General features: G+C 40.9%; 1 protein-coding gene across 2 annotated transcripts; it reads right to left on the reverse strand.

The window, feature by feature from the left end:
- Positions 1 to 141: 141 nt before the first annotated feature.
- On the reverse strand, positions 142 to 14033 carry LOC106564652 (polycomb protein suz12-B). Of its 2 annotated transcripts, XM_014130828.3 has the most exons (17): positions 13762 to 14033; positions 13139 to 13283; positions 12748 to 12794; positions 8800 to 8864; positions 8312 to 8380; positions 7978 to 8027; positions 7730 to 7815; positions 7370 to 7604; positions 6920 to 7025; positions 6570 to 6675; positions 6132 to 6309; positions 5609 to 5697; positions 5222 to 5365; positions 3377 to 3534; positions 2833 to 3031; positions 2416 to 2516; positions 142 to 2087 (listed from the first exon to the last, which is right to left on the reverse strand). In XM_014130828.3, exons 2-17 carry the CDS (start codon positions 13266 to 13268, stop codon positions 1760 to 1762), a joined length of 2091 nt encoding a protein of 696 aa, XP_013986303.1. In that variant the 5' UTR covers positions 13269 to 13283; positions 13762 to 14033; the 3' UTR covers positions 142 to 1759. The 2 variants fall into 2 exon arrangements, with proteins under 2 accessions (XP_013986303.1, XP_013986302.1); XM_014130827.2 differs by lacking the exon at positions 13762 to 14033 and having other exon boundaries at positions 2437 to 2516; positions 13139 to 13298.
- Between the last annotated feature and the right edge of the window lie 42 nt (positions 14034 to 14075).

The following is a 14075-nucleotide window of genomic DNA, read 5'->3' on the forward strand; positions in this document are numbered from 1 at the left end:
CTACGTCATGAATATTTGGTCCCGCCCCTAGGAACTGGAGTTACAAAACCTTTGGTAGTTGGCTAATCTACATTTTCTGAACATATTAAAATGTTCTATATTTTTCATGAATGTTGATATCAGTTGAATAAAGAAAACTGACAAGGTCAAATGTATTTTATTTTAAATATAAAATCCCCATATCCAAAGTTTATAACATAGTTCACGACTTCAACGGTGGCTTGACAATATGGTGAATTGATTGTTTTTTCTACCCTTATATCCAGCCGATCAAAAACGTGCATAAAGGTACAAGGAAGTAAAAGACTGGTCCATGGAGTTGAGGGAAAAGGTGTTCAACAAAGCACCAAAACTACTGCTTTTGTTCAATTTGTGCATTCACACAACGCAAAAACACAGCTAAGGCTTATACACCACTTGTCATTTAACGTTTTGAAATGATGCAGCAAAAAAAAAAAAAACATGTACGCAGAACTGAGAGATTTACTGAAAATCACCCCCTTTGGCATTTAAACAGAGCCTAATAGTAGGATAGACACATATCAACTAGGACCCATTTCCAATTAACAAACAGCATATTGCCTTCGAAGAAAAATCCTACATGTCCATAATCAGTAATAATCATGTTCACAATGGGATATAGCTAGATATTGACATTATTACAATGTATACAAAGTGTCTTTAAGCAGTGTTGTCCAACACTTCCTATCTCACCCGTTTATGAAGATAAATGAACATCAAAAACAGCTTGAGTTCCCGATGTCCCTCAAACCTAGTTAACCATAATACAGGTTCCAGCATGTCATAAAACGTCCATAGGTTGTAGTCCTGTTATCTGGGGTGTATTCATTAGTGCACACAGTAGCAAACCGTGGCAAAACATTTTGCAACAAAAACAAGAATTTCCTATTGGACAAATGCAGGTAGGTCCTGCCCCTTTTTGTCCCATTTGCTTCCACTTGGTTCCTAGTGAACACACCCCTGTAGAAGAGCTAGGCAGTCTACATAAAAGGATGAGTGTGCTGGCAGTTTGTGGTTCATCTTGGCTTAATCTCCTCAAGCTATGGATGCAGAGAGTAATCCGGTCGTGTGGAAAAATAGTCCACTGATCCTCCATTACTCAAGATAGTATCAACAGAAACATGAGAATCAACATACATCAAATCAAAACAAATAAAATCCTGATAAGGATTCAGGAGATTCAAGACAGACGGGGTGAATCTGACAATTGATGCAGTTGCGCAGAATAAAATAAAAATGGTGATTCAACTCAAGTTTAACACAATTCATTAATACAAATTATTACCAAGTGCTAAAACAATAGTCAACTAAAAGGATCATGAGAGCCAAACAGACAGGGTTATGGAATACAGATCATCAGGAGTGACAATGTTACCAATATGCATGACTTACTGTATATCCACTCAATACAGTTTCTGATTACAACGTGATAACAAAGGCAGTCAAAGCATGATTACAATACCTTTCAAGTGATTCCCCCAGTTTCTTCACACCCCCGAAACCACCAAGAATCACTAAAACTGGCTCACGGTGCATAATGACTTGGTAAAACCTCACATTATAGTGAGTCTTCATATGCCTGTTTTGTGTGTGTAGCTATATTTGTATGTCTTGAGTCAATACAAGACAATCCTCCATTGACATCTTCCTCCCACCTAGCTAAGCACCAAGGGTGACAGTTATAACAATGAAAATGAATGGGTCGGATCGACTGCTGCCACCAAATGCCATCAGTTCATCAGTCAGTCACGGAGCTTTTTGTCCTCTTGCCGTGCTTGGTCCCACCACCCCCGCCAGAGCTGCAGGCGATTGCGGTGCCATTGCAGGCGCCCTCAATGAGGGCCCGGTCAGCCTGGTCGTCCGCCCCGGCGTCGGGAAGCTCCTCCTGGATGTGGCGGAGGCGGGACATGGCGCGGTCGATGGTGGCCACGGAGACCAGGTTGAAGTCGTGCATGCTGACCAGGTGCAGCAGAAAGTTACGGCAGAGGTTGCGGCGGGCGATGTAGGCGCCGCACTTCTCCACGAACTGCATGCTGGCCTGGTTCATCTGGTTGTCGGCTATGAAGCTAGATACGGACAGGAAACAGAACACAACGGGAGGAAATGAGGTTAGAATGCTGATTTACTAGAGAGAATGAGTCAGATTAAGGACAACTTTTTAAATACATTATGCTATTTTATTTGTATCACATGTTAGATGTAAACTCTCAAAGTGTCATGGTTTTATGTGGATTTCTAAATTACAGTAACATAAGGATGACTATTTTTATCCTTACTTAGACACCATTTATAGCACATGTTAAGAGGTAAACTCTTCAAGGTGATGTGGCTGTATGTGTATTTCTAAGATATCTACTATAGTGCCGTAAAAGGCTAGTGATTAGAGATACATACCCACAGCTTTTAGGTACATACCCATGCTTCATGACGTGCAGGTTCCACAGCTTCATCACCTCCTTCTCGCCCTCATTCACGTCTGTGAACTCATCCAATTGCTGTGGGTGGAACACTCAGAAATTAGTCTACCAACACAACCAGAAGGTACGTTTCAGTATATGGAAGCAAAGCACAGCTGTAGTTCAAGCCGACACTCATTTCTGTTGGCTTCATATAGGGTGTAATCCTATCTTGAGATGCTCAAATTACATACATTGATATCAATGGGATACTCATTTGACATGCATCTATCTAAAGATAGGATATGGGCCATTCTGTATAAACATCAGTCATTGTTATGTTTTTAATTCTCTTCTCTTCTACTCCATTGTACATAATCTCGGTCTGAGTAACAGTGTCGGCAGAGGGACTGACCGTGGCGGTCTTCTCTCTCAGCCACTCAGGGTCTCTCTCATCCTCGCTGTCCACGTCCATCTCCTGGGGTCTGAGGGGCATGCAGCTGTCACTGTGGAAGTACAGGCGGTTGTGTCCGCTCACATAGGTCCTTTGCTGCTCCAGCTCCCCATCCTCAGACTCCAGGAACTCTGACAGGCTGGGCTTTGTCCGCTTGGGCCTACAAGACAGGAGCAATGCATTAGGGGTCAGAGGCTGTGGTTAGGTTAGGTACACACACGCAGGCAAGCTAGTGGACAAATAGTACACATTCTCAGCTAGCTATATGGCTGTGATGGTACCATCCAAGTGAGGATATATGAAATACGTTAGCCAATCAAAATTGCAGTTTTATCTTTTAAGCATACAGCAAAATACAAAAACCCTTTCACATGATTACCCAGTAGGCTGAACATAACCAAGTGAATCTTTTTATTTCAGTGCTTTGATTCTGACATGCAATCCTTGCTACGGGTTGACTGAGGGTGAGAGCCAATGAGATGAAGACAGAAGATGCCTTCTTTACCTGCACACCAGTACGTGTGTCACAGCAGTCCTCTTGACGGGGCCGTTGCGGCTGAAAGCGAAGCCGGGCTGGCTGTGGATGTCCTGGGGGTTGCCCACGTAGGAGCCGTCATAGCACTCATTGATGGACACGTCTATCCTAGCACCTTTAGGGTGAGGCTGGAGACACAGGGAGACATCAATTCAATTCAAATAACTATTTCTCAAACCCTCAACATTCTTAACAACTCAAATATTCAACATACAGTATGCCAGGTACTTGGTAGTAGATGGCTTTAAAATCTCTTTGCTTTTAACATTATTTATTATTATTTTTTACCTGTATAAGGTTAATCAAAAGATCAAATTAGCATAAGTTAATAGTTAAAATTTTAAAATCATTACAATACATTCATAACACACTAAGTGTGTTCCCTCAAGCCCATACTCCACTACCACATATCTAGAACACAAAATCCATGTGTACGTGTGTGTATGTTATCATGTGTGTGTATATGCAAATGTATGTGCCTATGTTTGTGTTGCTTCACAGTCCCCGCTGTTCCATAAGGTGTATTTTTTAAATATTTAAAAAAAAATCTGATTCTACTGCTTGCATCAGTTACTTGGTGTGGAATATAGTTCCATGTAGTCATGGCTCTATGTAGTACTGTGCACCACCCATAGTCTGTTTTGGACTTGGGGACTGTGAAGAGACCTCTGGTGGCATGTCTTGTGGGGTAAGCATGGGTGTCTGAGCTGTGTGCTAGTCATTTAAACAGACAGCTTGGTGCTCTCAACATGTCAATACCTCTCACAAATACAAGTAGTGACAAGTCAATCTCTCCTCCGCTTTGAGCCATGAGAGATTGACATGCATATTATTAATGTTTGCTCTCTGTGTACATCCAAGGGCCAGCCGTGCTGCCCTGTCCTAAACCAATTGTAATTTTCCTAAGTCCCTCATTGTGGCACCTGACCACATGACTGAACAGTAGTCCAGGTGCGACAAAACTAGAGCCTGTAGGAACTGCCTTGCTGATAGTGCTGTTAAGAATGCAGAGCAGCGCTTTATTATGGACAGACTTATCCCCATCTTAGATACTGTTGTATCAATATGTTTTGACCATGACCGTTTACAATCCAGAGTTACTCCAAGCAGTTTTGTCACCTCAACCTGCTCAATTTCCAGATTATTTACTACAAGATTTAGTTGAGGTTTAGGGTTTAGTGAACGATTTGTCCCAAATACAATGCTATTAGTTTTTGAAATATTTAGGACTAACTTATTCCTTGCCACCCATTCTGAAACTAACCGCAGCTCTTTGTTAAGTGTTGCAGTCATTTCAGTCGCTGTAGTAACTGACATGTATAGTGTTGAGTCATCCGCATACATAGACACACTGGCTGGCATGTCGTTAGTAAAGATTGAAAAATATAAGGGGGCTAGACAGCTGCCCTGGGGAATTCCTGATTCTACTTGGATTATGTTGGAGAGGCTTCCATTAAAGGACATCTCTGTGTTCTGTTAGACAGCTAACTCTTTATCCACAATTTAGCAGGGGTTGTAAAGCCATAACACAAGTTTTCCAGCAGCAGACTATGATCGATAATGTCAAAAGCCAAACGGAAGTCGAACAAAACAGCCCCCACAATCTTTTAATCATCAGCTAATCATCAATCATTTGTATAAGTGCTGTGCTTGTTGAATGTCCTTCCATATAAGCGTGCTGAAATAGGAAAACGTTCAAACATAGGAATCCTGTACACACCACACACACACACACACACACACACACACACACACACACACACACACACACGCACACACGCACACACGCACACACACAAAGCCCTAGTCTCTCACCACGTAATTGAAAATGAAGCGGCTGTGGGACTGTTTGAGGTGTTTCAGCAGGCTGTAAAGCTTCCTACAGTTCAAGGTGCACCAGGGACAGTGGAGGTCGTCTCTAGCCTCCGTCTGCTGCCGCGTGTTGTTGTTGTACAGGAACTGCCATGGGACAAAAAGATGTTAGTTCATTACTGGTATATTAATAACTGAACCATTCTGAGTGATGCTCAAACAAGATTTTGTTTTACATTTAAGTATATTACGCTACTCTTCCCCTGTACTTAGAGGTGTATCATTATAATCATAACCAGGCGTGTGCTACACATTAGTGATGGATGAGGCGAGTTTCCCCCTTACTATGTAAAGCGCTGTGATACATTTCATATTGGTGCATAAACAGACCTGGTAAAATATACGCAGTTTCTGCCTGGGTTCACACAGGATCTGTTCTCTTTTCATCTGGATCTCTGTGCTGACAGAGGCCTTCACAGCTACAACAGGGAGGGGAGGGATAAATGAAGGAGTCAGAGGTTATTAGACAGCACAAACCATTTTTTGGGACATTATGTCAGTCTGGTCAATTTTATTATAAAGTTAAAGTCATAGTATATTTATGGCTCTAGTATTGGTTAGATGGTGACCAAGGCTGCGTTTACACAGGCAGCCCAATTCTGATTCCCCCCTCAACTAATTGGCCTTTTGACCAATCACATCAGATCGGATTGGTCAAAACACCAATGAATGAAAAAATGATCAGAATTGGGTTGCCTGTGTAAACCCAGCCTTTGATACACACATTTTGAGTCAAAGCAAGAGAACAGTATACTGAAATTGGTGTGAGTGAATCTAAATGGGAGGTTACAATGTGTTGTTCCTTTTGGGTAAAAGCCAAGCAAGTTGCTATTGAGTGTGTTGTGTCTCTTACCCAGGGGGGCAGATTTGAGTGTGCTGGGCCTGCTCTCCATGGGGCTGGAGCCGTCAGAGTTGCGTGTGGCCAGGGGCTTGGCCACAGGGGCTGTGGACTTGTCGCTGGCGTCACCTGTCCAGCGCAGAGTGAACTGCAGCGTGGGTCCCTGAGAGAACGTCTCGAACGGTGGCAGCCTCTGTGGGAGCAGAGCCGGAAACATTGTCTCAGTACCATCATACACACATTTCGATGTGGAGTGTCCTACTGATAGTATAGTTGTCGTCCCCAATCCTGGTGCTGGAGAGCTACTGGTTGGGCAAGCTGTTGTTTCAGCTCTGCACAACAACACTTCTTATCAAGACTGATTAGTGTAATTAAAATCTGGTGTTTTTAGTGCTGGCCTGAAACCAAAGCTTGCTAGGTTGGCGCACACACACATGCCTTTGGCACACTCACCTTCCCATCCAGAATGGTTTCCCATGTGGCTCTTTTCTTGCTGACAGGGCAGTCCTCCATCCCTTGCATGGACACTTCATACTCCCCATCCAGCAGCTGCAATCTCCTGCACATGACAGAGGTCCCTTATTAACTATACACTCTGAGTAATGCATTTAACAATGAGTGTGAACAGCTATAGAATATATGTGGTCATGGTTTTAATAAATAGGGGAGTTTATAGCACCTTAAAAAGCCACTCACAAGCGGCTAAATATCCTTGAGGTCTAAGTGCAGCAGCAACTTGGTAATGACAGTTGCCACCTGGGCATAAATGACTACCATTTTGCCATATATGGTATGTTGTTTACCTGTTCTTGTCAAAGACGGTCATCTGTGCAACAAAAGTCTCTGTGGTCTCTCCGTCTTCTCTGTGGGCAGAGCTTCTCTTCTTTCTGCTGGGCACCTCTGTCACATCTGAACATGTAAAGACACCAAACAAAGAAAAACGAGACATTTGCCTCATGAAAATAATGCCACATCATTAAAACAAAATGGTCGCCATAGACATCAGAACTATGAAATAACACATATGGAATCATGTAGTAACCAGAAAAGTGTTAAACAAATCAAAATATATTTTAAATTCTTAAAAGTAGCCACCCGTTGCCTTGATGACATCTTTGCACTCTTGGCATTCTCTCAACTACCTTCATGAGGTAGTGTCCCTACAACTAATCTGTTTTCTCTCCAAACAAACACAGACGTTTGATTTTAGTAAGTCATCCAACATCTCCGAGGGTGTTTTAGCAACTACTTGCCTATGTTCTCGTTGGCCTCGCCGTTCACAAGGCCGTTCATGTCCCTCCTCCCGGTGCGTAAGACCCTGAACAGGAGCGAGTAGGACTTGACCATGTGGCTGTTGCTGGGCTCAAACTCGTTACTGGACACCAGCAGGGAGGGCAGGGAGCCGGGCTTGGTTTGGTTGCTGCAGTCAGGATTCAAAGGCACTTGCTTTTTACCTGTAGGCACTTGTTTCACCGGGCAGCTGACATCCTATGGAAAGCAATGTTAAAAGGAGAAAAGTTAGGATTTAGCTAGGAGGTGAGTTAGGAGTTTGGTTTATAAACAATTTCACTTGATTGAGACAATGTGAGAGAGAAACGAAGCCTTGTTTTTACCTTTCGTTTTTTATGGCAGACTTTGACAAGTAGCACCTCTAGAGAGACCGAGCTCTGTTCGTTTTCTGAATTCTGAGATGGCTTTTCTGTGAGGGAGAAAGTGAGAGAGAAAAAAAAAAGTGTGTCTTATGTTTCATCCTTTTGTCTCTTCCGTTTTTGTACAAATATCACACCAACACATTGGTATAAGGCATACAAATACATTGCATTTGAACATGGTGCAAACAGGAGAGTATTGATGGGCATACCATCCTTATGGAAGAATCCAGTGAAGGTAAGCTGCAGGTGTGAGGACAAGCTAGAAGAAAAAGCAGTAATACACAATCAGAAAAGATGCAGAGCTGTGGTAACACACTCAGGCACAAGTCACATATAAGGCTCCCCACTGTTTCTCTCCTACTTGTCAGTCTCCACCTCTGATTACCTTACTGTCTAAATAACGTGAAAACACCTCAAATAAAATACATTTAAAGAAAAGAAAACTATAACTATACGGCTCAAGACTTGATAAGTTATGATAAGCATGCATGAACCATTAAAACGTATAATACGTCTTAATATGTTACGTCTCCTAACTCTTACCTGTGAGATTCCTGCTCTCCCTTCATCTTCTCAACTCTGAGCAGCATGTCATCCACCTTGAACGTTTTCCTGAGCACACAAGTTCAAGCACAGCACAAATTAGGACCTTAGAAGCGGCTTTAACTTTGATGAGATAAAAAAAAAGTACAGTAGGACCTCAAAGATATGAACGTGTCGGGAATGGAGGTCCATAAAATGGCTGTCCGTAACTTTGAAATTATCTTGATAACCGCATCTACCTTTATAGAAAATATAGATAGCGTATTTACACGTGTAAGCAAGGTGTACGCTTGTGTGTAGCCCACATAAGTTTGCTTTTGCATTTAATACATGTCCCGGTTTGATATTGACCGTTTGGTTAACGTCCAGTCTGTAAGTTTGAGGTTCTTATCTTTGAGGTTCTACTTTATACCATCTCTGATTAATGTCTTACTACCATATAAAAATCATCTGATCCCTTTCAGATCAATCAGAGAACAATATGTTACCTTTTGGCATTTGTTCGAGTGTTTCTGTGGGTCATGAAGGTAAGAGTCCTGTGCAAGAATATAGGCTAAAATGGAAGCATTTGGAGGTTAATCATTAATACACCAGACATTGTGAAAATGAGAAAGAAAATAAAATGACACGTATATATCTATTATTATATATACAGTGCCTTCAGAAAGTATTCACACCCCTCGACCTTTTCCACATTTTGTTGTATTACAAAATGGGTTTAAAATGGATTACATTTTTTGTCAACAATTTACACAAAATACTATAATGTCAGAGTGGAAGAAAAAAAATAAAAAAATAATCACATTTATGGAAAATAAAACACTAATATATTTTGAAGAGATAAGTATTAAACCCTTGAGTCAATACATGTTACAATCACAGCAATTACAACTATGAGTCTTTCTGGGTAAGTCTATTACATTTGTTTTATTCAATTCAGTCTGGTATGAGAATGGTCGCCCCTATCTACAAAAGCAGGGTGTCTGCGGAAAGCTGAGTATCTTGGCTATTGACCTGTGCCTTAAAATCTTTGGTGTGGCCTACTACCATATATGGGCATACGAATGTATAAGGGCAGGCCAAGCCAACGACCTAATTTCAAGATGGCTGCTACCTACATTGCAGTTAGCATAAACAAAATAAACACGGAATACGTCTATACACACCAAAAGCAGGGACTCCACAGATCATGGGGATGTCTTATTTGTCTGCCTTTTTTTAATACATTTCTTATATTTAACCTTTATTTAACTAGGCAAGTCAGTTAAGAACAAATTCTTATTTACAATGACGGCCTAGGAACAGTGGGTTAACTGCCTTGTTCAGGGGCAGAACGACAGATTTTTACCTTGTCAGCTCAGGGATTCGATCTAGCAGCAACCTTTCGGGATCTAGCCCAACGCTCTAACCAATAGGCTACCTGCCGCGCCTCGAGAGTAAAAATGTCTATTTTTGTTATTGTCTTTCATATTAGTTCAATGTTTGCTGTTCTAAGTTTCATCCTTGTAACTTTGGAGAGACCACTAAACTCTCATGACCATTGTTTTTGTGGTTCTCACCTCTGCCTTTGTCTCCAAAGTGTTACTGTTTGCATTGTGTGTGTGTGTGTGTGCTTCACATCTTCTATTTCGAGTCACTGTACAGATAAAGGCTTGTTGTTTTTACTTCACAGTAATGTCGTTTTGTAAACTTAGTCAACTGTAATTCTGTGTGTCTTACAACAATATTTTCCTTTATTTATCATAGAATGGAGGATGCAGACGATTTAGATGATGTCGTTTGGGAGCCACCTCTCCCCAGCAAGCGCCCCCCACTGCTATGTCAATCACCCTGTCTGATGGTTCTACATCCCCCACTGCTATGTCAATCACCCTGTCTGATGGTTCTACATCCCCCACTGCTATGTCAATCACCCCGTCTGATGGTTCTACATCCCCCACTGCTATGTCAATCACCCCGTCTGATGGTTCTACATCCCCCACTGCTATGTCAAGCACCCCGTCTGATGGTTCTACATCCCCCACTGCTATGTCAATCACCCCGTCTGATGGTTCTACATCCCCCACTGCTATGTCAATCACCCCGTCTGATGGTTCTACATCCACGTTTCATAGACCTCTTGAAAAAGAAAATAAGGGCTTGTGGCACCATTCGTCCTAACAGAATAGGTTTCCCCAAGACCAAGGTAAACGACATGACAAAGACAGTGGAGAGGGGGACCATACGTTGGATCAGGAATAACAAGCTACTTTTTGTGACATGGAAGGACACTAGGGAAGTAACCATGCTCACCACAAAGCATAAGGCATTCAATAACAACCATGTCTCAAGGAGGGTGAAAAGGGAAGAATGTCCCCATTCCTGTGAAGGACTACAGTGCCAGCATGGGGGGTGTCAACCTATCTGATGCTCTGATAGGCTACTACCAGGTCCTCCACAAGACCAGGAAGTGGTATAAGATTTTAAACCACTTTGTGGACATTGCTATAGTAAATGCTTTCATTCTCCACAAGCAGATGTCCAAAGCAAAAAAGGTCAACCCCTTTCTCCCAGTTGGCCTTCCGAGAGCAGCTGGTTTTGGAAATGGCTGAATTCGGGGCCCAACGCAACCATCACAAGACACCCCACTCAAGGTGAGCGCCACTATCCAACACACACGCAAAAAGACAAAAGGAAGAACTGCAAGCATTGCACAAAACACAGGGGGAAAGGGTGAAATGCCAGGTCTTCTGCCCGAAATACCAGTTCACTTTTTGTTTCCTGGCAGAGAGGGACTTCTTCAAAGACGATCACGACACAAACAAGCTATGTTGAAAGTGAAATCTAATCATCTACACCTGGGATGTAAAACGAACACAAATGCAATTTGTAAATAGCTCAGCTTATTTCTATTTTTGCACCCTTTTTAGTGAAGGACATGTGTAACCAACTTTGTGTTTGATAAGACATTTTTAAATGTATATCTGTTGCTTTTATATTGTTTTTGTAAACAGTTCATTTGTATGTGGGACCAATACATTGGATATGCCTAGGCTAAACATTCAGGCACTTTTGAGTGGTTGAAAAAAACACTTGGATATCCCCTGTATGTCCTCCGACACCACCACAATGTTTGAGAGAGGTTGGTGTTGTAGAAACTTAGTTAAAAAAATAAATAAATAAAAACTTTTAGGCACATCCATGTGCAATTACCACATTCTGACAATTTGGAGAGGACACTTGAATGTACCCTGGATACTACATAACACCACCACAATGTTTGAGTGAGGTTGATATAGTAGAAATTATTTTTATACTGAACAAATAGCATTTAGGGATTGCAAATATGTTATAGCACTGGAATTATCTAATTTACAGACATATGCCACTTTGAAGAAGTTTAGGGACACTTGGAAACATCCCGTGACCACACTTACTAAAACATCTGCCAATTTCTAGTTGTTAGGGTATCAATACAATTTTTTTCTGATACTGTTCACATTTTGTAGGAGCCATCTGATGTGTTTCCAGCTCTGGGCATCAATAATTATCTTATTGATAAAATATTACTTTCAAAATATTTGTATTTTCATTTTGTGTGTGCTTGATCTTGTGTATTCTGAACTATGTAACTCCTATCTTCTGATCATTTCCTCAATCTCCCAGATGTCTTCTTTCCAGATATAGCAATTATTGGCATGTCAGTATCATGTAATTACACATAATTAGCAGTTCCTTTCGGGTATGTCTTTTTAGGCGGCAATCAACACTTTGCCTTTACATCTAAGAGGTTAAACTCTGGAACTGTTTTAAAGTCCCCATTGGCCTCATGGTGAAATCCCTGAGCGGTTTCCTTACTCTCCGGCAAATGAGTTAGAAAGGACGCCTGTATATTTGTAGTGACAATGTATTGAAACACCATCCAAAGTGTAATTAATAACTTCACTATGCCCAAAGGGATATTCAATGTCTGATTTTTTCTTCATCTACCAATAGGTGCCATTCGTTGCGAGGCATTGGAAAACCTTCCTGGTCTTTGTGGTTGAATATGTGCTTGAAATTCACTGCTTGACTGAGCTGAGGGACCTTACAGATAATTGTATGCATGGGGTAGTCATTCAAAAATCACAATAAACACCACTATTGCACACAGAGTTATTCCATGCAATTTATTATCTGACCTGATACGCAAAGTCTTAGTCTTGCCATAACAATGGGGTTGAATACTTATTGACTCAAGACATTTCAGCTTTTCATTTTCATTTTTTTGTTAACATTTCTAAAAACATAATTCCACTTTGACATTTTGGATTATTTTACGTAGACAAGTGACACACAATCTAAATGTAATCCATTTCTGACTAACAACATAATGAAAATTTCAAGGAGTGTGAATAGTTTCTGAAGGCACTGTACATTATGCATATATGTATATTATGGATGTAATATTTTCTTACTGCAATCAGGTTCCTTGTGCGGAGAAATCTGTAGATTTGAGTTGGCTCTGCAAATACATCATAACAATAATCATAGCCTGCTCAATAATTTTATTTTTTATGATTTTAGTAAGAATTGAATAGAATTGTGGTATGAACGTATTCACAGAGCTGTATAGTATTGCAGAGCCGCACAGATATATATCCTATGCATGTTATGGTTCCAGGCCCACTTTCTAATCAAATTTAGTCAGAGATAGGCCTCATATTAGTCAGTGTTTTTGATATTAGTTGTGAGAAAAGTAGACAACAGTAACAAAATCCAAATTATACGCTATTGGTTATTTTCAAAGATTTCCACCTAGCTTAAAATCGTTACTTCCTGGTATAAGTAAAAAGTCATGCAACTCACTTTCAAAGGCCTGTAGAAACAACTCATGGTCTGCTTGAATCTGCTCCATCTTCGGCTTCTTCACCGTGGTCATTACAGTTGTCGATGCCGGGTAGACGGCGCCGTTCGCTTTACAACTGGTCCCACTCATGACTTCACCTGAATGCTGTAGATGGTGCATCCATGCAGATGAAACAAACATTATTATGGTCCTTTTCAAAACAAAGGAAGCATAATCATATCAGCTAACGTTAGTTGGGTTAGCAAGCTAGCTAACCTACTTTAGTATTGGCTTTGTATAACATATTTTTCCATTTCAACATCCCATAAGATTATGAAAGATCATAGCTAACTACACACATATTTTTGTAAGAAATATAGATATAAACACATTAGCTAGCTACCGTAATTTGTCTCAAATTCAAGCATCTGGATTTTTGTTAGCTAGTTAGCCAGCAAGGCTAACTAGCTAGCATAAACAAATGGTCAAAATGTTCTACATTATAACTAGATAGCTAGTAAACGTGTGGGAGTGATATTCGAAACGGGTAAAACACAAAAGTATGCTTTGCTATCTGACTGTACAACACTAAAGCTAACCTTGTTAGCATTAGCTAAGATTAGCTAGCCAGCTAGAGACTCACCAACACAGGCAACCCATGAAATTAGCAAGGAAGCAAACTGCTGCTAGCTAAACTAGCATAGTGGGTTAACGAGAAGAAATCCCAAATGTTGCGGTCCAGTATTCCCTCCAACGATTCACACAAAGTCGACTAGTAATGTACATCCATCATATTTACATACAAATAATAGATGATGTTATTGATTATATGAAAAACATTAAAACTTCAGATGAGCTACACGTTATGCTAAAATCGTGTGATCTTTACTGGACATCTAGAAATACTTCTCATCCAATAGAAATTCGAATATGGAATTTGAGACTTGTGATTGGGCA

Source organism: Salmo salar, chromosome 12 (genome assembly GCF_965601325.2).
Source record: "Salmo salar chromosome 12, fSalSal1, whole genome shotgun sequence".
Classification (NCBI taxonomy): Eukaryota; Metazoa; Chordata; class Actinopteri; order Salmoniformes; family Salmonidae; genus Salmo; species Salmo salar.